A 25,901-nucleotide genomic window follows, 5' to 3' on the forward strand; every position below is an offset into this window, starting at 1 on the left:
ATAACAACAAATAACAGTCAAAGTCATTAAGATGATCACAACATCATCGAGTGTTTCTGGGATTACATGAAGAAACAGGACGTGAGGAAGCCTACATCTACAGAAGATCTGTGCTTAGTTCTCCAAAATGTTTGGAACAACCACCAAAAACCGTGTGCAAGTGTACCTAGAAGAATTGATGCTGTTTTGAAAGCAAAGGGCGGTCACAGCAAATATTGATTTGATTTCGATTTCTCTTTTCTTCATTCACTGCATTTTGTTGATTGATGAAAATAAATGATTAACACTTCCACTTTGAAAGCATTCTTTGTTTTTTCTCACCTGCCTAAAACTCATACACAGTCTTGCAGTCAGAGATGCCACTCACATATTTAGTGACAAAGCCATATACAGTCGCACTTGAATCCAACTCATTTATACATTCAACAATCACTTTTTAAAAGGTGCAACAGAAAGCAACTTCAGACATTTACTAAGGCATGCCATTCATTTTCATTTGCTGTTGCCGCATACTTTCCACTTCAATAGACCACGTTTACAGTCCAGGTGCGTCACTAGCTTGTCTGACAGGTCAAGCCACAGCAACAACTGAATCGAAAACTACCTGCTTTACAGGTTTAAACTTCCCTTGACCCATAAGCCTATATCGACAGGCTACGCCATACTCTAGCGGACAGACAGACTGAGCTCAACATGCATTTTTCTCCTCTGTTCTAAAGACTTGAGCCAGTCTGCTCCTGCCAACGTCAATACATAAAGACTACTGGTGAAACTGTCATGGTGCCATATAGCTTATCTCTTTGTGTGCTTACCAGGGAATCGAAAGCACCTTCAACACAGGCTGAGGAGTGATAATCAAATTCTTTCCTTTAGCTACTTTATGGTACCTTAACACAGACAGTGAGAGCACATGTGATACTTTCAGACTAAAAGATTCCTGAGACTGGGCTGGGTGGACATGGCGGCTCCCGCATTAGCCGGCAAAACTAGATAGCTTTTCCTGCATAACTGCGGGCTTAGTCACCTGCACAGGAGCAGGCTAGGCTCTACATGCCTCACAGGAATCAGTGTATATGAGAGGCATTACTCATGATACTCCTCTGACCATAGCCGGCCTCCAACGTAATAACACTTATGTACCTTCTGAGACATCCCGATAAGATCCGAGCTACTTTCAGGAGTAGTTTTAAAATTCTGATAGTTAAAAACAACTGAAGAGGCGGCTTGGCTGTCAGAACTGAAAGGGTAAAGTGAAATGAATGAGTGCTTCAGCAGAAATACGGGGAAGCACTTTTGACTGCGGCGTTACATCACACGATCCTTTCACCTTGAGCCCTGCGACTCGATGCATTTATATGAACAGAAGGTTGCCACCTGTTTCAATTCCTAAATGAGCCTCAATCCAGTTTGGCAACTTGCCCAAAGTGTCATAACACAGGTCATCTCGACAAGCTCCCCTGTCAGTCGACATTAAACTAAGTCATTGTCATAGCAGGCATCAAAACAACAACAGGGAACGTCTGTTCGTCTTTCTTTAGATGGTGATGAATAGTGTGAACCCGGTAGCCTGAATTAAATGATGTCACGCGAAATGCTTGGCATAAAAAAAATATTGTAACATGTGATCTATGACATTTATGTCGTGCTGCTACTGTCTAACAGTGTGTTTGGGCTTCATCTTCCCCTGCAGACGAGCTGAGGTTTGTTATGCAATAGTGAGATCTTAGAATTGCATGTTGTGAGTACAAGCATGAGTATGTGTGGGTGTGCCGACTTTACCTGACATATAGGGAGCGCTTCTCACTAGTGCGCAGGGAGCCTGATCCTGAGCTCATGCTGCTGTTCATCATCTGCTCCCTCAGGTCGTGGATCTTGGACTCAAAGCGACTATACTCTGCGTAGCGAGAAACAAACAAAAACAGTGTCAGCGGCGGGTTCTGGAGAATAAACTTTCCCTTTGAAGTTTTACGCTTAATGCGCTCAAAGTTAACTTGGTGCATTCGATCTTGAGTAAAAAGACCAAACAGGAGCATTGGCCTCTGCCTCCTTGTTTCGCTACGGTATAATTGGAGAGCTGTGCCTCAGCCAGTGCTGCAGTGAGCTACAGTAAAGAGAGGAAAGGTTGAGCGAATCCTTAGGCTGATTAATGACCCCAGGAACTGATGGTTTATCACAGATCTGCCTCACACATCCAGTCATCTTTCATGTCAGGTGATTAATTACAGGGATTAATTAGGTTCAACACGGGCTCTTTAGTGTGGTTAAAAAAAGCGAAGGCCTCCAACAATTTCAAATGCATGACCATTTGTCATAGGTGTGTAAATCCAGTTGCTGCTCAGGAGCACAGGGATGATGTATGAATCCACCTGGACCTGCTCATTAAGAAAGCTCTCATTAGCCTGCTGTGCACAGCGAGCTCCGGGCTGCTGGAACGAGCGAGGCCACCGCACCGTGCAGCACGCTGCCAGATAAACAGAACAGCAGATGCATCCAGAAAAACAAGTAGGCTAAGGTGCTCATGTGATCACACAAAGGATGTGCTGGAGCAGTATAAAGACAGCACTGTGAACAAGCAATTTTGTCATTTAAATGTTTCCTCTACTCCAATGTTTCATGTCGCACAGCTTGCATATCCTCATGAATGCACGCAACTGAATCTAATTATTACTGCCATGTGATGAGATGAAATATTGCTGTAACGATGACACATCTATGCCCTAATATTAATTAACCTACGAAAGAACCAGCGGAAAAGAATCTCATCCAAATTTATTCCACATATCGAGTTGACTGGCATGCCCGCAGGGGTACCTCACAGCTTAATCATCAATAGCTGGCAACACTTCCTGTAATTTGAACAACAAGAGATCAAAGTCCATATTCTGTCAAACAAGCCTAGAAGCAGCCTTGAAAAACAAACACCTACGCCTACGAAGATGATTTAGTTATTCCGAGCTCGCGGAAGAAATTCTGAGCAGGTGCAAAAACAAGCGTCAGGTTGCTGATCTATAACCCCCTGCCGAAACCAAAAGGATTTTCAAAGCAAACGTGGATCCGGCCCAGGCCCCGTGACAGCGCTCCACCCTGATCTCTGCTCAAAGGGTTAACGATACAACAGAGTGACGCTGCAAGGTGAGGTAACCAGACACCGCCTGACTGCCTGTAACCAACAGCAACAGTGTAGCACTCCTAGAACAGGGACAGCGCACACGGAAACAGCCATTCAGACTAGTCCACTTGGCTTTCAGGCACAGGAGAGAGGAGAGAAAAGCAGCACAAGAAGCTGCAGCTTGGGGAAGGAGGGGCCGAGGGAGAAGACAAAGAGTAGCTAAATACAGAGAGACCTGCTTCACAATGCCACCAACCTGAGAACTGTACCAGCAACTCGGGGCAAGTGCACATTAGACAAAGCTAAACGATTAGCTCGATCAAATTCCTAACAGCAAAATGATTCATTTAAGTTCAGTGAGCACTGAAGAGGAGCAGAACTACAATCAGTCTGGGGGAAGATGGGGTGGGAACTATAAGATAACTACAATTTGCTGCCACACCTTCTTGATAATGGTGACACCAGAATACATCGGTAAATCGGTGCACAGCACAACCCAGTAACTAACTGACAGGGAAAGAAAAACACTAGCTATAATCAACTTTCTGGCAATTTTGGAGTCAGGTCGTATAAAACAATAAGGGAAGTTTAACCTGGTACACATTTGAAAGAGAACCTATTAGCTCCTATTTTAACCTCTAGCAGGATGATTCACGAGCCTTTAGATTGGCTGCCCCTCGCTAACAGAAGGTCTAAACAAACAGTGGGCGGGGCCTCTGTGCTCATAGCCAGAGCTGTAGGTATGAGACCATCATAACAGGAATATCTGCTTTCACTGACATAAAAGCAAAGTGATAGAAAAAAAACATGGAATCAAGAGTTTCGATGTGTTGGCCTCTACTCCTGTTTATTAAGAGCACTGACCATTAATATCAGCATACCTTTTATATGTAAAATAAGGAAAAGCATTATGGCTCCCCCTTTAAAAAACAAAAAAAGAGCAGGCTGTGATGGTGCTGAATGAAGGTCACAAACCTTCCACAACATCACCACAGGAGAACACCACCACTGTAGTGAAACCTCAGCCCTGTATTGATCGTTAGTCCTGCCTGAAATACCAAGCACGTGGAGCTAGAGTAACGCAAACAAATCTTTCACCGGCGTGCCTTGACAGTCTGGATATCAGATGAAAATCTAACACAAATGAGAACAAGCTCAAATCTCCCATAACAACAGCATTTAAGCTAAGTGATCACTCACAAGTAGGGATGCAAATCAAAGCAATTTATAACTGTGTGCTAGCCATGTTAATAATCAGCCCAAGAGATAGTCTAGCCGCATGTTTTAGGGGGGGAGGGGGTTAAAATATTACCTTGATGTCATCATGTCAAGGTAATTTGAGCAGTAGAAATCAATCCGGTATTTTACTAAGGCATTAAATAAACACCTGTAAACTGTAAAAGCAACTGAGTCACAAGCTTAAAAAATAATAATGTCATCACTCAAAATAGCCTCTCCTGCTGTTTCCCGGACACATGCTATTTAACAAATGACCGACAAAGCATAAAAGAAAAAAAACAAGAGCTCTTTCATTTCCACTGGCTACATCAAACATTACCAAAGAAGCAATCTGCAGCCTCTCTAACAGGAAATACTTTCAGAAAAACAGAAACAATCCACAATTATCTGATAAGACTCTTAAGAACAACTACATCTGTCCGGTTAAGAACAAGTCAGGTTATTGATCGAGACATTCAACACCAGCCCAGCTCTTGCAGGGGATCAATCCAACATAAATCATTCAGTGACATCTCTGCTCACAAGCCCATCTTTAGCCCAAAATTATAAATGTTCAATCCTGGTTTCTTAAAGCGATTAATACTCATGAGGTAGCCTGTATTTTTAGGAGTGACCCACAGGGGAATAAAAGAAAAAAAAGAGAGAGACAGCTAATAGAAACTGGGACTATTCTGCACCTCTCACTCCCACTGCGTGTCCTCATTAGTCGAACAGCTTTTTTATTTTGGGGGACGGTCGCTTCGCTTTTGATCCAGTTATGCAACACAGCAGGCATGCACTTGTAATGTGAGTGTGCGTTATGTTGACAGGAATAGTCGGGCCAGTGAACGCGCACGCCCCCTTTCCCCGATATTACAGCGTGGAAGGTACATGTAGACCCTGCCTAAAATATTTCTACAAAAGCCCATAATGCACACTTGTGAGTTTAATGAGGGTGCTCGGAGGGTAACATTTCCTTCACGGCCCTCCTCCCACTCCTTAAATGCAAAGATTCTGGAGTAATTACACTCATTGATGTTGGGGCAGGGCAGCAGTGTGTGGATATACACCCTTCGCTTCCATCGCCTAATGTGAGTTAAAGGCCTGGCAGTGCTCCAGAAAGCCACTGAGAGTTGGGGGCCCTCCCACCGCAGCTTGTGTGCCCCATTGTGGCTTCTTGTAGTTTCAGTGTTGGCCTTCGATCACAGGCCCATGGATGCTCAGGCCCCAGCACCACAGAGTATACTCCAGGCATTTTGCCTGGCACAAACTAGCTCTCGCTCTCTCCACTTCCCCCCCAGATTGACTGTCCTTGTACTGCTCACTGGGGGTTCCTCCTGCTCCAAACTCAAATGAACATCACGTCTCACACACACACATACGCACACCCCTTTAGGATGCCAGCAGAATTACTGGACACAGATCTCAGGTCACCAGAGGGGATACAGGAAGTCGATCATTCGCCAGCACTCGACTTGTTCGTTTGGAGTAGTTTAAAACTGTATACAAACAGATAATTGTCTATCACTGAGTCACAAAGGGGGCACAGGACTGAAAGCAAGATTTGGTATGAAAAACAAAGCTTCTTCTCTTCTAACCACATCATTATTCAAGAAGCTGCCTGAATGACCCGACATGCGAGACAACATAAACTCGCAGGGAAGAAACCCAACACCGCACGTTTATCGGTTTTTGATCTCAGTCTGAGCTTTTCATAGACTTTAACCCCAATCTAACTCACAGATCCCACTCCGACTCGGTTTCAGTGGCCTTGGAGAGTTATTGGACAGTTCAGGCTGATGTTTTATTGAAAGACAACGAAATGTGGAGCGAGCATGCTACGACTTATGCCCCGTCACATTCCTGTCATAGTCCAACCTGAAAAGACATAAAGACATAAAACTCAATATCCTCCCCATTGTTGCTGCAGTATGAAGTGCAGCGTGTTCAAGTACACTTACAGAGAATGACTGAAGCACTAAGAAATACAGCCAAGCTTTAATTCAGCATTAAAAAGAAGGAGTGGTGCTATTTTCTTGAATCGTCTGCTAATGTTGGAAATAAGGGCAACACGTGAATTCTGCTTTTGTCAGCTTGGAAAATGGACCTCTGGTCAGAAAGTCGTAATGCGCAGGTGAAGTTGCAAAACTGACACACACACCTGTTTGACCACACCTCTGTGCCCCCGCCTATAGGTTTAGGTTGCATAAGAACAGTAAAGCAAATGCTGGATGAAATCTCTCTTTGGGGTATTAATTACAACCTAAAGCGACTTCACCTACCTCCAAGTAGGTTTTGCATGGAGTAAAAAGCGGTGAAAAGTGGACAATGGAGTCCAGGTAATGGCAGCAGTTTAGCGTAGACATACTTATGTTAACCACAGTATGGGTGAGGCGATCACATGTTTGCCACTGTAACGAATTCATCTTAAGACTGATATTAATGAGAGCAGGTATAATATCGCACCAAGGCTTCCTCGTGGCTTATGAATGAAGAGCTCACACTTTACTTTGTCCTTCAGGAGTCAAAGTACAGGCGAAGAGCAGCAAACTACGGGCCGTACTGGCAACCAACACAAACACGTTCTACAATGTAACTCACTCTCTTTGTTCGCTTTTCACCCCCGTCGGTGTTTGCCGACACCTTCGACCTTCGTCTCACCTTCGCTGGAGAAAACTCTGGCTATAATCTCGCTGTGGCTGCCGGTAGTTTCTTCATCCAGCCATTAGGGAGTTCATGCGGCTTCTGCTCTTCTGCTGTTGTATCCGAGCCCATCCCCCATCATCGCCCGTACTGGCTGGTAGACATAAAAGTTTGCCGCTTTCCACCTCTTCACTTCGGGTGCGTTAAAGGTTTCCCCCCCTCTGGTGTCGAAATGGAAGCGGAGCTAGCAACTTTCCGCTTAGTCGCCTCTTTCCATCGCTGTGCGGGTCTGTGTGTACAGACAGCCCAGAGTTTGAAACGGGAAGGACAACAGCGGTTTCGTTTGCCCGCCTTGCAGTTGGCTCCACACTTCGGGCTGCTGCCACAAGAGCCGCCCCCGACCGAATACTCGCTGAAAGCCGGCCTATCCGCTGCGCTGCCCTCGTTTGCAGCCCGATCTGAGTGCGCATGGGCCGCGGCATCAGGTAAACCCGATTGCACCATTAAATAGATATTTAATCAACATTGTTATAAAGCTGGGCTCGCGAGAGACATGTAGAAAAAGAACCAAAACACACGAAGCCGAGATATCGTGATTTTCGCTAAATGCTGTGAGTCTCAAAACAATCGTTCCTACATTTCCCACAATGCAATCCTCCAGTGCACTAGAAGAGGAGGGGGGAAAAGTACAAGACATGCCTGGACCACAGGAAATCGGAATGTTTGAAAAGAAATAAACATAATGGAAGAAACATTATGGCACATCTTTACGCTGCAACACAACTGAAACATTTTATATTGAATAACTGTTTTGCAAAACAAATGTTTAGACTCCTTACTACAGCACAAGTCACAAGCTTAATCCTTAAATTAAAGTAAAACATCTCATGGTACAATATAATTATAATTATTCATTCTTTGTGCATCACTTTGATGTTCCTACGGGAGCTGATTATCTATAATACCACATAACAAAATATGTGAGAACATTTAAATTTTATAATCTGCAAAATAATAATTACCAAAGAGAAAGTAGCAATATTTGCATCCACATTAAAGTGCAGTAAGTGGTTGAACTACCTTCTAAAACTGGTTGCTCTCATAAAGTGGAGTTGAACATTATCAGATTACAAGTACTCTAGTTCGGGGGCTGGATAAGCTCACTGGCCATGCCCTATACTGGTCTTTCTCTCAGCTTTCCTGTCATCTCTTCACTGTCGCACCACAATACAGACTAAAACAAAAGACCCCAACATGTATTCAAATCAGCACTCTAGTTCAATTGCATTAGCGAGGACCACCAATCATGATATCAAAGGTTTAGGGGAGGAATATTTATACTGGATCTTGCTACAAGGCTGCAACTTTTTTCTAATTGGCTGGTGCTCTCAAACAGAAGGTTTGAACAGCAGGTGGATGGGGTTTCTGTGCTCACAGCGAGAGCTGTTTGCCCGAGATGACCTTATCAAGGATATCCGCCCTCTGAACTTTAGAGCGGTCTAATGTTTGAGCTCTCCAGTCACAGTTAAGGATACAAATATTTGCACTTATGCTGCCTTGATTTTATTTTATTTTTTAATTAGTCATTTCACATAAATAAGCACATTGCATTTGACTTAATATAAACTCAGAGGAATCACCATTTTCACAGGAATAGGAGCAAGATAACCTGAATGACTTTGATTTCAGTGTAAGCCCCGTCTTGGTACGATGACATATTCACACATTACATGAGATTGTAGGGTCTTACCTTCAGGCCTGTATTGAGCAATGATGGTAACGGTCTGCCCAGCTCTCTTCAGTGCTGCGGCTGCCTGCTCATGTGTGGCATTCCTTAGATTCACACCATTCACCTGTTTAAAAAATAAATAAATACAATGATAAAAAGCAAAAAGGGGACATTTGGTAAGAAAACTGGTTAGATTTTTAAGATGGCTGGAATGATGTGATCCTTGAGACCTATACAGAAAAAACAAATGTAGCAAAGAACAAAGTCTATGCTCAAAATAGATGGTTTCAAGACTTACTAATAATGAACCAAATTACTCAATATAATTAGTAAACAAGTATGAAAATGCACATTTTTTTAATGATGTCAGCTGATGAGTCATTAGTTATCTTTTCTGACTGACTCATTTTTTCCATACATGATGTAATATGCAGCCAGATTAAAAGCAAGCTGAAAATAAACCAGTCAAACACAGACTTCGGGGCAGAGGGCAGCTAAGCTCCCTAAGAGTCCATTTGGATTTAATGTCTTGCTCAAGGACATTTGTGAGGCAGATATTTGCTGGCTTTCTAAACACAGTCGCTCCTTAATGTTATCATCATTATTCTGACAGCAGGAGTTGGCTGAAAACCCCTCTGCCTCAGACTTGTTTTAGTTGTTGATGTGGGTAAACAGAAAGCTTGAAGCTAAAAATACTAACCGAGAGAATCCTGTCGCCCCTCCTCAGCTCCCCGCTCAGGTCAGCCGGGCCTCCAGCCAGGATGAAGGAGACGAAGATCCCTTCTCCATCCTCCCCGCCAACAATGTTGAAGCCCAGACCAGTAGAGCCCTTGTGTAGCACCACCTTCCTTGGCTCCCTGTCAAATAGAGCGGCGGTGTCAGGGTGAAGGGCGGGACAAAGAGTGTATAAAAAGAGGCCAAATTTAAAAGAGACGTGGCCAAAACTGGAATCGAATTAGCATGAACAGAGAGTACAGAGACTAGTTTGTTATGTGAACGATCCCAAAATGTCAAGTGTGTCCAGTTTAGGCAGCTACATGCAGCAGGCCTGCAGATGGTTTATTGTAGGCTCGCTCTGTTTATAAACTTGAATCTGAGAACTTTAAATAGAACATTTAAACGATTTATGTTCAGGACACCACTCGCTGGTAGAAAACGATGATTAACCATATAATAACCATGCATAAAAACCATGCACAACACTGTTAACTCATTACAATAAAACAAGCAGGAACATGATTGGGTCCAAATGCCTGTCATCTATTGGCTACATCTTATGGAAATGTACACACGTGTCAACACTTAAACACCCACTCGTATCAATGTACAATGAGCCGCCTCCTGCTCGACAGACCTGCTGAAGCTCTGCTTTAGCTTTACCCACTATGACTCATCCTCCAGGAGGCTATTCAGACCGCCTCAGTTTTAAGATGCTAGAGAGGCCACACCGCTGCTACGGTCCAGGCAAAAGCCCTCTGAGAACACCCTTCACACAAATGCAAACACACCCACGCACACTCTAGGAAGCCCAACAGTCGACTCTCTCGCACTCTTTCTCGCACACACGCCGCGCACGCACGCTCGCGCAGATTTTCTATACAGATGAACACATAAACACACATGCATGCACGCAAAATGCAGCTTCCTTTCTCGACAGAAAACACTGCATGGTTCCCATTAGTGGTTTTCTCTCGCAGTACTCAGCCTGCGGTCGACAGGAACAATTCCTGCTCCATCCCTAATGGCTGCGCTCAAAGTCGCTGCTAAGACCGTATTCCCATTGATGGCAGCAGAGGCAGCATTCCAGACTTTCAGAATCATACCCATGAGCAACTGGAAAAATGCTGGAGACTCCTGAATAGTAACATCGTGCTTAAAGAAAGACTGCTACGCATTTTAAATGAAGTGAACTTTGCAGAGATGCTAAGAGCTTCACACAAGATAGATCAATATCCATATAGTAGACTCCTTACAAGCAATGTGCTTACAAAAAAAGATTCTGGTAAAGAGATTATATGATTGTGCTGATGAGACTCGTAACATTGCTACATTATGCTCCAACTTTTATCCACAGCCTTTTAGAATTAGCTAAGTGATAATTGCCTTTGAATATGCTAAAACAACTCACTCGCCTTCACACAAGTCAAGCCTAAAATAACCTCACTTTCCATCTAAAGCCTTTCATCTCGGCTTGACAAGGCACACAGATCTCCATGGTTACCTGAGCATCCAGAGCCGGTGCTTACTTCTGAAAGAGCATTTCCTAACTGTGCGTTCAGGCAGGCTCCTCACCAGCGACATGGAAGACGAGATGTTGACCGTGAACATGTTCGCTATGCCACATTGCTCAGCTCAGCGCAGCATTACTCCCCGACCCCTCTTCCTGTCTGGCCTTCCGCAGTGAAGTGGAATACAGAATTAGAAACTCCTGGGATCTGGGCCTTGTGTTCCCTATCTCATTCTTGTGTGATGTGATGGGAAACAGATCCTCTTCTTGCTGTGACGGTTGCTGGCTCCCTATCACTAGTAAGGCAACACGTTTAACCCTAACAGTCCAAAGCAAACAAAAAAAACCTCTTCCATTCTACAGGAAGAAGCAAAAAACAAAACAAAACACTCTTGTCTTGCACCTGGAATAATTTGGATGGACTAGAGATTGTCCACGTTTGATCCTTTCAAGCAATCCCCTCATTTCTGCTGTGATGCTACTGAAGATTTAGCCCCCCTCCAGTCCAGCACACCAGCATTCCTGTCTGTCAGCTTGGCCCTCTGGACACAAGGCAGATATATTCCCAGAAGCTCCTTGCTAATTTGTGAGAGTAAACAAAAGAGGAGCTCATGGACTGACTTTCATGACTTTTAGGCCTTTGATTTGACGCCCTCATAGTCTCTGTCCAGACAGTAAAGTCCTGTGGAGACTTTTGACAGGTGCTTTTCTTAACAGTTGTTGCTGCTGCCCTCCAAGGAGGTATGTGTGTGTTGCTTGTCCTTAGGATGTGAAGTGCTTGGTCAGTTACATGGAAAATGGGAGTGAATTCCTACATTTTGAAAAAGCAGGGATCAAGTCCTCCCTTTCTATCACAAGACCTGCTCCCCCCCATCCCATCCCAACTCCCTCCCACCCCTCCGCCTTTTTCATCCATGCCAGGAATGTAAACAGGTATTGAGCAGCAGCGGTTTCTTTAATTCAGAAACCACGCTCCCCTCCCCTCGCTACATTATCCCTCTGTGCTTCACTTTTCTGGCTGAGGCGGTTGCAGTGCAGTCCTAAAGCTCTGAATGGATATCTGGGCTGCAGGGTTCAGCAGGTCATGCTGCCCTGAACTCAGCCAAGTAATTGGCTCTGCTTGGCTGATTAATGGTGGACACTGCAGATGGATGCCATTTTCTCCACAGACAGACACTACCTATTGCAGCACTTTATCTCTCCCCATCTCCAAAACAGATTACATCAGCGCGTGTTCACGGGGACGCACCATCTTCCCTCTTCTTTTTCATCGTCTAAATTTTACCCGTAGATTTTTCAGTGTCCACCCCCCTTCTTCTTCGGGGTCTGCTCTTTTCCTTTAATTTGACAGGAAAATATTTATTCATTGCTAAGGTGATAGACTGTTCATTCTCCGTGCCTCTCACCGTGACTAAGAATAAAATCTGAGTAATAAACGAATAACACCTAAGTTGGGAACTCAGCTGAATCTGCTGTGGTTCTTTTCATTCTAAACCCCTCATTTAACTCGCAAACCAAAGGTCATCGTGTCATCCGGATTCTTGAAAGAAAAAAAACAGTCAAAGGTTGTGTTTCCATGTGTGTAAGAGACACATAATGTTACTGATTAGCTCAGCTGCTTCCACAGTACTAAGGCTTCTGCATTTACACAGCTGTGACTAAAAGAGGCCGAAGCAGGAGGCATTGTTGCATACAGTACGGGGAAAACATGCAAACTAAAAGTGAGAATGCATTTCAAAATCATGTCATAAAGTTTTTGTTTCCTTATTAACTTTACACAGAAGTCCTTAAGCTGAAAAACTAAATCAAAATATTTGGTGGGACTATAGCACCAATTCTCCTAGGTACACTCGCACATACTTTTTCAATGTTCTTTCAGCAACTTTGAAAACTTTCTTGCACTTTTGTGTATTTAGACTGTCTTAGTGCCTTCTGTCTCTCCGTGTGATCCCAGACTGACTCAATGATGTTGAGAACAGGGCTTTGTCGGGGCCACGCCATCTGTTACAGGACTCCTTGTTCTTCTTGTTGCTGAAGATGCTTTTTCCCCCCTTTTCTTGTTAATATTACTCTCACTTTATGTTTGGCGTCTTTATCAAGACGCGGGATAAATTTAGTGTTGATCGAATGCCTCTAAACATGTAAAATGCCTAAAATGTTTGCACAGTAATTTGCATCTGCAGTAAAGCCTGACAGGGCTAGTAGAGGGTTGTTGCTTGTTTAGTCATCTTGCGCCCTGTCACGACTGCATGCAGATGTATGTTTACACCAAACATGCATACTAATCTTTTCTTGAGTCCAATGTGGACGGAAACAAGGATTTAAAGGATCGCCTGATTGCACCATATAATATAACATATCTCCAGAAAGTGGGGGTAATATCAGATGGAGAAGGGGGTGTCGGGGACGTGTCTGCGATGACACCACTGAGGGGGATGTGCAGATGGGCAGAGGGCCGATATAAGCTCTGACTCATTCCTCACAACAAGTCTGCTCTACTTCTGTGCCTGCGCCTACTATAGCATCCATCTAAAATAACCCTTCGTGTTTGGAGCCAATGAGGAAGCTTTGGGGATTGGAAAGAGGTGTCTGCCCTGTGCCCAATGGAGTAGAAGGACGAGAATGATGAGATCGAGTGGTTTATCACTCATGATGCCCTCAGTGAAAATGGCTTTTGATTCTGATACCCGAATGCACGCACGGTCACCATATGTCGGCTGCTCTCGCTTGCACAGTTGGCTTACGACGTGTCCGGTGTTCTCGATCGATATGCACAGGTAAGGCATGTGTCAGTGTCGATATTGCATGCTGCACTTTAAGCGTGGCACGCGTGTGTTCGTGTGTGTCAGCACACTGTGAGCAAACATGTCAGCGTACAGTAAGCACGTGTGATTGGTGCTGGCAGTACGGGTGATGAGAGGGGTAAGACCTGAGTGCATGGCCTGGTTTTCCCAGCGTGCATATGAATCATGACAGCTGCAGCACTGTCTGCTGCCCTGTACAGGATCAGGCTCTCTGTTTACATTTACATACATAGAGAAGCAGGCAAAATATTTCACCGCTCCTGTCATCCGCACTAGCCTTCAGTTCGATCCTTCCTTTCAAACATTTACCACAAGCATTTAGTTAGAGCAGGACTACAGTCACTCTCTGCAAGGCATATATGTTACACAATATAGGTAAATTACATAAAAACAATGGTTTACACACAGACATCAGTGCAGTCGTCCATGAAGTGATGGAAAATGGACAAAACTGTGACTCTAGAAACAAATAAAAAGAAAAACATTCAATGAAATCAAACACCAGGAGGCCTTTTTGCAAATTTGATAATGCCAAACAGAAACAAAACCCCCAAATGCAAGCCATAAATAATATGTATATTATGTCTTCAGCAGTAAGCACTAGCCAGAGTAGCTTTGGCTGGAGATATAGGCTTAGTTTTATCAATGCCTCCTGACAGATGGAATTGAGCAGCTTGTGGGAGCGTGAAGCCCTTTCGGCTGCACTCCTGCGGTGATGTGTTTGTGAAGAGCAGGTACGACTCCATTTTAAACTGCGGTGAACAAAGCACTACTGTTTGAGATTCGCACATATGAGCAAATTAGCAGGAAATCAAATATTGACCGAATGGGAGTAGGCCGTTTAAAATATGAAAAGCACAAAAAAAGCGGCAACGAACAAAAAAGAGGAGAAAAAAAATGAAACAAAGGGCAATAACTATTGTGATTTTCTTTTCACTTGTTCTCTACTCAGTGTTCTGTTGATGCTCGTTTCTTGTGAAGTTGTGAAAGATTAAGTAGTGGTTCCAAATAAACTGAAAAAGCCTCAGCAGAAATTTACATGCAGACAGAAAACGAAAAGAATTCTCAACATAAATATCGCCTGCCTCGCCCTCCAGCTCTCCTTTCCTCCCTCCTCCCTTGGTTAATCTTAATCTTCTCTACTGCTATTTATGTGCACAGATGTGGCCCAACACACTACTGGTAATCCTGATGGGTTATATGCCCTGGCGTTTTTCTAAGTGCCGAGCTACAGAGAGGAGGGTTAGCTAAGCAAGGTATGATGGACTAGGTTAGTACCTGCCAGAGAAGGGGAGTGGACCTTGGCACAAGGGAGCAGGGGAAGGACAGAAGCCTCTGTAGAGGGCCTGGGGCACCTTGCTGTCCCCAGGTTTGTGGATGACACTGTAAATAGGTTCAGCCCTGCTGTGGGGTACAGGAATCACAGTGAACGGGACAAGTGTAGGACACAAATAAAGCACACATACCAACAAAGATGCGACAAAATGCACATACAAGTCATGTAGACAGCTTGTACAAGGACATTACAAGGCGACGTAACACTCGGCCAGTAAGACAGCACACATAGACACCCGCATGCAATCACACAGACACACACACACACACACACAGAGGGAATACAGCCTCTTCCCTAGAGCTGTGGGTTAAGCTGACTCAAAGCCTCACGGGACACTCCAATCAACCCTCTATGAATGCTACTTCTGATCCAGTACTTGGATAGGAGGTCAAAGGGTAAGACACGCTCGTAACAAGTATAAGATGTGACAAAAGACTTCTCTCAGCACACAGCTGCCACACACTGTCCAGCTATTATGTAGTATCCACCATCGGAGCCTCGATGAGATGAAAACTGCAAGCTAAGCGGATTCTTTTGTTAATCAAACACTATAAGCTACTGTAAACAGGTGTATCCTTGAAGCCACCACAACAACGCTTGTACAAAAGCAACAAAATAGAGGCTACTGGGAACAAAATACAATCCATGTTAAATTAAAATAGTTACATAATTTATAACCGTGTTTCTTTAATACAACTACACCAGCCAATACCAGAAAAGGCCAATAGCTGATCTCCACCAACAACCTGTGCTAAGACTTAGCCAAAGCTACGCTTATACAGCCTTATGAATGTCAGGTTATGGAGGAGGATCATTCGTGGAAGAAGCCGGTCTTTAACGTACCTCGTGAAGTCTTCCTCCCCCATCATGTGGCGGGGAACGGGCGAGTACCTGGACGGGGTGACTTGGGGTGGGGGGTACACTGGCTTGGGTTCCATTCCCCCCATGTAGTTGTGGCTGACGTGGTTGTCCACCATGGTGGGGAAGGCTGGAGGGAGGGCCAGGCCAGTAGGGGGAAAGAAAGAATGATTACAACACCTGTGCAACAGGAGAACTGCACAAAACACAACAGCAAAAAGCTGGTTAATCAGATATTACCGGCTCCTAAACGACAGCTTCATTACCACACCAAGACGCTGCTTTATAATGATAATATTCACCCAAATATAAATATGATTTTTGTGTCTCTGTGTGAACCAAAGTGGGAACACAATGAAATAAACTGGGGAAAAAAAGAATCCATGAGCAGATTAGAATACTTACTGTTATCTTGTTTTTTAGCTCCATATATTTATTACTGGACTCTTACTAGACTGGCTTTGCATGATTCACAGCTCAAAATAATCCCTTTGTTAAGTATCTTTTACTGGAGCCAATCACTTCACCCATGGTCTAAAAAGAGCTTCTCATAAAGCCAGCTTTCTTCTGATTGGCTGTCCCTTGCAAACATAAGGTCAAAAAGGTAGGTTAGTGACTTGTTGTTCCTAGAGTATTTAAAAGTAGAATGGGAGGGAGAGCCTTCAGTTTTCAGGCCCCTCTTCTGTGGAACCAGCTTCCAGTTTGGATTCAGGAGACAGACACTATCTCTACTTTTAAGATTAGGCTTCAAACTTTCCTTTTTGCTAAAGCATATAGTTAGGGCTGGACCAGGTGACCCTGAATCCTCCCTTAGTTATGCTGCAATAGATGTAGGCTGCTGGGGGATTCCCATGATGCATTGAGTTTTTCCTTTCCAGTCACCTTTCTCACTCACTATGTGTTAATAGACCTCTCTGCATTGAATCATATCTGTTATTAACCTCTGTCTCTCTTCCACAGCATGTCTTTATCCTGTCTTCCTTCTCTCACCCCAACCGGTCGCAGCAGATGGCCGCCCCTCCCTGAGCCTGGTTCTGCCGGAGGTTTCTTCCTGTTAAAAGGGAGTTTTTCCTTCCCACTGTCGCCAAAGTGCTTGCTCATAGGGGGTCATATGATTGTTGGGTTTTTCTCTGTATCTATGAAGCGCCTTGAGGCGACTTTTGTTGTGATTTGGCGATATATAAATAAAATTGAATTGAATTGAATTGAATTGAATTGATGCTGCTCAACCCATAGCCACAGTTGTGTGTTTAAAATGACCATAATTAAGATGTCCTCTTTCTATATGTATGAGGAAAATCATAATTGATTTACCTTCTGGGAATGTACAGTACAACCACAGATTAGGGGACCCATGAAAGAGGCGATAATCCCTCTCTACATAACTCTTTATATCCATCTCTCTGAAGTACAGATTATCAACATAAGACAGTTTGAATTATATACGCCTCCAAACAAGTTTTTCTAACTTCTCTGTTTCTTTATAACTTGTCTGATCACATGACTGCTTGTATTTCTGACCACATCTAACTTCTTATTAACTTCTTTCCTGCATTCCCAAAGCTGAGCAATTAACTTGGTGAGAACGATGATATTATTAGGAGAAGAAATAGTGGCCAAAACCACAAAAATAGGACCCAGGTTTTCCTTTAAAGTACCACTGGGACATTTTTTATAAGCTTGCTCGCTTTTTTATGCACACAATGTAATCTATTGTTTCTGCTATATGTCTGTTGCAAAACGTGGAACTACCACTGACTAATATGTGAAGGCATGTGCCACATTTTTCTAAAAACCTGTTTCCTTGTGCATGCACGTAGCAGACAGATCACACACATGAACAAGCCTCTTCTTCTGAATTTACATTTTTAGCGTTAGCCGAGCGTGATAAAGCAAGCGAACTACTTCACTTGCAAATCCGGAACCGCATCTAGATTCAAGGGTTAGTGAACTTAAACGCAGACGACTTCAAACATTTGGAACTTACAAAACCTTCGATAGCCCCATCTAATACTAAATCACTGTTGTGTGGAAATTTGAGATGCTGCAGCTCAAGATCGTGGGCTCTCATGAGCAGGTGGGATGTGAGAAACCATCCACACTCAGTGGGAGGCAGAGAACTGTGCTTGTTTTTGCTGTGGGAAGGATTGTGTGTCTGTGTGCGCGTGTGTTTGTGTGCATGAGCGTTCACTACATACACTATGTGGGTGTCTGGGCATAGCAGTTTTGGGGAGAGAACAGTGAACCAACAGAAAAATTCAGAAAACATCGCTGGTAAAGATGAAACTTTAAAAAAAAAAATCATATAAAAAATTACTCTTTACCTTACATCTCTAATTTTGGAGCTTGCTGATTATTGATTAACAAATTTGAACTTATAGTACGACTACAAGAACAGGAAGAGGTAGATACGTACTGCTGGAGTAGTCTGGTGGGGCATACATGTCGTTCAAATGCACAGGTCCCGGCTTGGCCACCTTGAGGTAAACCATATCGGAGGTGTTCTTCAGCGCAGCTACTGCCTCCTCATGACGCACATCCTGTAGCACGATGTTGTTCACCTGAATGCGACGATAGTCCAGAAATCAGAAGAGGGGGAAGAAGAAAAAAAATCTTTGTATCAACACCTGAAAGCCTCGTGTCTCCTGCTGCACTGTGACAACATCACGCATCACAGCAGTCATCACACCAGCCAACACAATAATGAATCATAGCTTGGAGGTATCATGAGATTTCAGTACATTTCAACAGCAAAGTGAAAGGTTGGTGTGCCGTGCAGTGATAACAGAGGTCAAAAGCAGTAGGTAGAGGTTTGAAGGATGCTCTGTATCTCTCTTTACTGTTTCTCTTTTAAGATTCAGGTCCCAGGAAATGTGCTGCCAGTCAAAAGTTATTCCAGCAGTTTGGTAACATTAAACCAATGTGCTCACTTGCAATAATGCAATAGAGAACGGGAAAGGAAGTCTTGAGAAATGCTTAAATTAATAATGCCATGTTTCTTGATCAGTCTATGATCTGTAGCAGCATGCCACAGTGCCACCAGATCTGCATTTTAACTTCTGATGTCTTTGAGTTGACATTTTTCTTTTGTGTGCATTTCTTTCAAAGGCCAATTTTCTGCCTTGCCTGCAACTTCTTCAAAATGCAGCAGCACAGCTTGTTTATGCAGACGTCACCCCAAATCCTATGTTTTAAAAGTGATTTTAAGATTTTACTTTTCAGTTTTAAACCACATCTAGGGCTATGTCCACACGTACACGGGTATTTTTGAAAACGGAGATTTTCCGTTTTCGTTTTAAAAAATAATCCCGTCCACACGTAAAGGCAAAAATGAAGGAAAACGCTGCTAGGAACATGCCAAAGCAGCAGGTGGCGCTATATTCCTAACCGTGTAGAAATGTTGGCCAATCAGAAGTCTAGAAGCCTCGGTGGGAAATAGTAAACAAAGCTGGGGCATAGAAGCAGAACAGAGTCGTATGTGTGGAGGGACAGTAACTTTGTGTGTATATGTAAGTATTTAAACACTGCAGAGAGTACAATTAACAGTAACAGTATTGTAGAAATTCATTTTACCGAAACAATAACGTGGCGCACAGTGTGACGTCAAAAAAGGCGCACATCTTTGACGCTGCGTTTTCTCCGTTTTTCTCGTTCACACGTAAATGCAAAAACGGAGTTTTAGAAAATATCCACCCTGGCCGGAGTTTTTAGAAATCTCCGTTTTCAGTGACCGGAAACGCCGTTTACGTGTGGACGAAAGGTGCAAACGATTAGAAAAATCTGCGTTTTCAAAAATACCCGGGTACGTGTGGACGTAGCCTAGGTCTCACCCCTAGCTACGCTGCAGAAATGTTGACTCCATATGAGCCGGATCGCAGCTTTAAATCCTCAGGTGGGGCCCTTCTGGCTGTTTCAAAGTCGAGGCTTAAATCTAAAGGTGACTTTGGGTTTCCCATCAGGGCCCCTCTGATTCGGAACAACCTTCCCGAGGAGAAGAGGTTTGTAGAATGTGGGACTTCTGAATGTTTATCTGATGTCTTTTTAAAATCTTGTTTTTCAATTTCATTTTCTTTGTAAATCTATCTAAATGTTCTTGTTGTTGTCTCAACCTTGCTTTAATTTCATTCAGCTTTGTTTACTATGAGTAACACCATGTCTCATACCTCAGTATCCTGCTTCTTGTGTTTGTCAAACCATTCTTTTCCTTTTTATTTTGTGAAAAACTTCTTATTATTAATGTTAGTAGTAGTAGTATTAAATAAAAAGACAGAAGCTAGGCTACAGAAGCCTAATCACTTGTCCAATCTGACAAAAAAAGGTCATGAATGTTACAAAGGTGTTAGAGAATTTCATAAAATATATTGTGTTTGTATTTAAATGATGATTAATGACAGCTCAGTGATGAGGGCAGCGATAATTACTTGGACTTTTACTCACGAATGCTGATTAACAATTGTTGTTGTTGTTTTTAATATCTGCCTTTATCAAATATTTCTCTCTCATGCCCAGCTGAGGGGCTGCTTTATTGCCCCAATTCGTGACTGTGTTATTTTTCTTATAAATTATTGTAAGTGCTAATAATGTTGTCACATTTAGCTTAAAGTCACAGGATGTGACACCTAAGTAAATAATGTGATGTACAGTCAACCCAGTATATTTTAGTGCCATGCAAGAAGTATTTTCCATCTTCCTAATTTCTATATTCTTTTTAAAAAAAAATTGTTACACAAACATATTTCTGATAATTAAACGAGTTTTAATATTAGACAAAGATAATTTTTTTTAGTTTTTAAATGTTGATTTCATCTGTTAAGAATAAAAAACCTAACTGCATTTGAGTGTTTGTGATAACTGTCAATGAGTTGTTCACATCACGGGGAAGTTTTGACTCACTCTTCTTTGCAGAATTATTTTAATTCAGCCACAATGGAGGGTTTTCGAGCATGGACGACCTGTTTAGGGTAATGTCAAAAGATCTACATCGGATTTAAGTCAGGACTTGCAAACCTTCATTTTGGCTACGTTCACACTGCAGGCGAAAGCGCATCAAATCCGATTTTTTTGACCTTATGCGACCCATATCCGATCATGGTATGACAGTGTGAACGGCACAAATCCGATATTTTCAAATCCGATCTGGGTCACTTTCGTATGTGGTACTGAATCCGATACATGTTTCAGAAAGCGACTGCTGTGTGAACGGTCATGTCGCATTAAATCCGTCTTTTACGTCACTGACACAAGACAGACACCAATTATCAGCGCCAGAGAAGACATCGCGAATGCTTCCTGGCCATCCGGTGAAACTGTTGGGAAGACAACGTTGGAGAAACGTGAACATTTTATTTGTACTGTATAATCTGCAGATTCTGACAGAAATCTGCAGCTATCCTTTGAAGCACCGCTCCTCTAAAACAGCAATAAGGATCATTATTAGGTTATTTACATTATTATGTAAATAACAAAATAACTTAAAGCAAAAATTGGGAAACGTAAAGTCTTTATATTAAGGGCCATCAGTCAAACAATACTGTTGCTCTGGGTCTAAACAGAGCGCGTTGTGTGTGTCGTCTTCTTTTGCGCATGCGGCCGCTTTGAGCGTTCACACTAGCGTTTGCTGTCACATTTTATTTGTAGTGTGAACGAGCAGACAAAAAAATCGGATTTGATCAAAAAATCAGAATTGAGCATTAAGACCTGCAGAGTGAACGTAGCCTTTGTTATGATTGAGCCACTCCGAGGTGAACTTGCTGGTATGTTACTGATCATTGTCCTGTTGCATAACCCAACTGGGCTTAAGCTTCAGGGCATGAACTGATTGCCAAACATTCTCCTTCAGGATTTTCTGGTAGAGGGCAGAATTCATGGGTCCATCAATTATGGGAAGCTGTCCAGGTCCTGAAGCAGGAAAGCAGCCCCAAACCATCACAGTACTGCCATCATATCTGACTGTTGATATGTTCTTTTTGTAAAATGCTGTGTTCATTTAATGCCAGATGCAATGGGACTTAAACCTTATTTTTTTTTAAAAATCAGTTTTTTTCTCGCCAGCCTACAGAATATATGTTGGGAATCCTGAAGATGCTTCTGACAAATTTGAGACGAGCCTTTATCTTCTTATCGGTCAGAAGTGGCTTTTGCCTTCGAACATGGAGGCCATATCTTTCCATTCTCTTTCTTATTTCTAAATCATGATCACTGAGCTTAATTTAGGTAAGTGAGGCCTAAAGTTTTTTAGATGTTGTTCTGGGATCGTTTGTGACTCCTGGATGAGTCGTTGATATGCTCTTGGTTGGCCGGGCACTCCTGAGAAGTTTCCACCACCAAGTTTTCTCCATTTGTGGATAACGACTCTCCACACTGGAGTCCCAGAGCGTTAAAATAGCTTTTTAACCCTTCCAGACTGACAGATGTCAACGTTTGTTGCTTTCTGAACAAACAAAGCTTACTTTGTCTTCGGGTTCTGTTTAAGTGGTTTCTTGATTTAAGAGGTCTGGCAGTAATCAGGGCTGGGTGTGGATAGTAATGTGGTAACTCAGTTAATTCGTGATTTAACAAGAGGGTGGCAATTCCTTTTTCCCCACAGGACCAGGTAGGTTCGGATTACTTTTTCCCTTAAAAAATGAAATCATCACTTAAAAACTACATTTTGTATTTACTCTGGTTATCTTTGTTTAATATTAGAATTATCTTGATTATGTAAAACAGGTAACTATGTCAAATATGTAAAAACAAAAGGGACATTTTTTTTCATAGCACTGTATTTGTCCGGTTATAGAAATAGCTTTATAGAATGACTGCAAGGAAAATGCTAAATATCTCTTTAACTTGCAAGTGAACCACATGAATAGCTAATGAATTCATTTGGATTCGAGTGTCAGATATGCGAGTGAGTCAGAGGAAGGTGCAGGCTCCTACAGCGAGCAGGCGGTCTCCGGTTTGCAGTCGTCCATCTTTTTGAGCAGCTCCACCTTCTATAATCTTGGTAATATAGATGCTGTTGTCTCCTGGGATGTGTTGATTCCCAATCCCTCCAGCAATGCTGAATCCCAGTCCTAGGGGAATAACAAAGACAGCCAGTGCTTTAACAAAAGGATCACCCCAGACTGCATGCTTTCATTCCTATTTGTAAGATTATCTTCATGTTATTTATTACCTTTTAAGCAGCACTGCAATAACAGAATATGTTAACACTGACTCTAACCTTTGGGCCCTTTCAGCAGGTTGACCTCCAGAATCGTCTCAGGTGGGGCCTGTCTCCGTCGAACCAATAACCTCACCACTGGTCCTGCCTCTTTCAAGGCTTCCACCGCCCGGCTGTGAACCACCTCAGACACATCGACGTCATTCACACGCAGCACGCAGTCGTTAACCCTGCGAAAGAAAAGGGTTAAACGTCACGTGTAAAGCGCATGTAGTTCTGTGGAGTTTACTGACTGCATAAAAAAGGGAGACCCAAGCAAAGCCAGTATAATCAGAAACCTCAAAAGAACATGAAAAAGAACTTCCATATCATAATTTCTGCATGTTTCAGGCTTTGGTCTTCCAGTGAATCATAAGTCTGAGGAAGCACACAGAGCCTGGGGGCAGAGGGCTGTAGAAACTCTGCCTCCCACACAGCGCTGCCTGGCGGGACGCGACGTTGGTGAGCGTTAAAGATGAGAGTAGAGAGGTTAGAATAGAGAGAGTATAGTGGAGCTTAGTAAGAGTTGAAGAAATAGGAGGCAGCAGGAGGAAGACGGTAACTTACCCCAGCCGCCCATCCATAGCAGCTGCTCCTCCGGGGATGATCTTGGTGATGAAGATCCCTGGATCATCAGGAATGTGGGGATTGTCTATTCCTCCAGCAATGCTGAAGCCCAGACCAGAGTTCCCCTGAAAATAGGTTATGATTAACATTTTCAGCGTGATACGATAAACAGCAAACAAAGTAAGCTAAAGGTTAGTGCAATATATCTCTTTTAGTGTATTGAAATCATGTGATAGATGCAAAATGATCCAGAGATTTCTCCTGATGCCTGTTTCTGTGGAGGCTCGTGTGTGTGACCGCACGTCCCCACGTGTGACAAATTGAAATGCCATTAGAAGAGGGAGCATGAACCCACAGAGAGATATCTGTGTATGAAGTACATTAAAAATCTGGGGTAAAGATGAGCTCAGAGTCATCATTTCGGTTGCCTGATACAATGCTTCTCACTCTCTGCAGGAGATGGATACTGCCACCTCCTGCCGTCCCTGTCCCCGAAACGACAGATGACCCATTTTGATCCAGCGGGACCAGGCACACTGCTGCATCTGACAGCCGTGGCCACGGAGACAGGCAGCAAACAAGACAGCTGAGAAAAGACTTCGCTTTATTATTTTCTATAATTAATGAGCAACAGTCGCAACAAATTAGGACAGAGGGAGGCTGAGGCCTCCCAGTGTGCTGCTCTGGAGCCAAGAGGAGTACACTGGGCCTTACCACCAAAAGTTACACACCCACAGACCTTTTAAAGTGTGCCTGTGCATAGTTTATTTAAGCTTTCTACATGGAGAAATGCCACTTAGAGCGGAAGGGGCAAAGAAATATGCTGCATCTACCGTGGGTGGAATAATGAGAGCAGAAATGTACAGTATAGCTCTGCCAGTAAACTTGAGCCTCCGCTGACAAGTGCAGCAGTGGCTCAGGTTTACAGGAAGGTGCTTTACATTCCTGGTGTCTGCTGATGACATGTGTATCAGGATTATGTAAAAAGCCATGCCTCGCTGGCGTTCATGTGGGTCACATAGGACATCACACTTACGACGTTGCTAATGCAGCGAGAAAACGCCTGTCTTCACTTGCATAAAATTTTATATAAATTAACAATCATTAAGATTTGTCTTTGGTATTCATTTAGACTGAGCTGCTTACCACCACCTAGTGGGGAGAAATCCACCAATCATCTGAATGAGGATACTGTGGGAAAAAATGCATCCACGATGTGTAAAACTTACCCTCTCCAAAATGATCTCTTCATATTTATACATCCCATCACTTCCATTAACCTGCCAAAAACAAAACACAGAAAACGAACAGCAGGGTTAGTGACACGTCTGAAGACAAAGTATGTAGTTTGCCAACACGTAAGAAAAATGGGACGTGTACAAATGCTTCGGCAAAATCCTTCATTGTATGTCCGAAAAAAGAGAAAAAGATCAGACTGAATACGGGAAACCCAGTAAATCGGGATTAGTGTCAAAATATGGCTTTACTGTATATATGTAAACCGCCACACATTCCTTAATGCTGTAAATGAGAGGTGCATTTCTTTCTTAAAATGCAAACGCTGTAAGAATACATGCGCAACTGCAGAATGCACAATCCCAACAAACGGGCAGAGTCAATAGGAAAATGGATGTCGGTCCACATGGCAAACAGCATGTTGCTGCCAGGAGGAGGCCTTTTCATCCACACACACTCGCAAACATACAAACATGTTCATGCACTGACACAGAGGAAGTGTGAATGAGAGGGATATATACTGTAACAGACAACGAGAACAGATACTTACATAAGGGCCTGCATCTAGTGAGTCTGCGTTGACAATGATGGGGGGAGGGTTGGCCTGTGAATATGAAGAGATACACATTATCTCAGTGTGTGAGGCTGGCAGCACGCAGACGTAATGCGGTACACACACTATCGCTTGGGAGCAAAATGAACGGATGCCACAGGAACAGGCAGTGAGTCTCCTTGGGAGTGAGACTGGGGAGAGAGATGAGGGTGGGGTGGGAGGGGTTGAGAGGGGGGGTGTGAGGACTGAGAATGAGGACTGGGGCAGTGAGACTGCTGCTTATTAACCGTCACAGCCAGACATCCTGCGGTCACCTCATAAAACAAACCAGCTTGTGTTCCAGCTGTTGGCACAATACGTTTATCCCACATCTACTTCCACGTAATGAAAGCGCGGAGCATCGTCGAGAAAAACGCATGAATGTTGGCTCGGTGCGCT

At 43.3% G+C, this 25,901-nt stretch overlaps 1 protein-coding gene across 9 annotated transcripts in view; it reads right to left on the bottom strand.

Moving 5' to 3' along the window:
* Positions 1-25,901, bottom strand: part of dlg3 (discs, large homolog 3 (Drosophila)) — a 95,520-nt gene that overhangs the window by 15,285 nt on the left and 54,334 nt on the right. For 7 of the 9 annotated variants that reach the window (XM_085135912.1, XM_085135922.1, XM_085135978.1 and 4 more), the window contains 10 exons: positions 25,461-25,514; positions 24,904-24,954; positions 23,675-23,799; positions 23,129-23,298; positions 22,843-22,979; positions 18,341-18,485; positions 15,910-16,054; positions 9,400-9,556; positions 8,721-8,823; positions 1,780-1,894 (listed from right to left, as the gene is read on the bottom strand). In XM_085135912.1, the coding sequence (XP_084992038.1) occupies positions 1,780-1,894; positions 8,721-8,823; positions 9,400-9,556; positions 15,910-16,054; positions 18,341-18,485; positions 22,843-22,979; positions 23,129-23,298; positions 23,675-23,799; positions 24,904-24,954; positions 25,461-25,514 (1,202 nt within the window). The remainder of the gene's footprint in view (positions 1-1,779; positions 1,895-8,720; positions 8,824-9,399; positions 9,557-15,909; positions 16,055-18,340; positions 18,486-22,842; positions 22,980-23,128; positions 23,299-23,674; positions 23,800-24,903; positions 24,955-25,460; positions 25,515-25,901) is intronic. The other 2 variants (XM_085135932.1, XM_085135970.1) reach the window with 1 other exon arrangement.

Source organism: Neolamprologus multifasciatus, chromosome 2 (assembly GCF_963576455.1).
Source record: "Neolamprologus multifasciatus chromosome 2, fNeoMul1.2, whole genome shotgun sequence".
Classification (NCBI taxonomy): Eukaryota; Metazoa; Chordata; class Actinopteri; order Cichliformes; family Cichlidae; genus Neolamprologus; species Neolamprologus multifasciatus.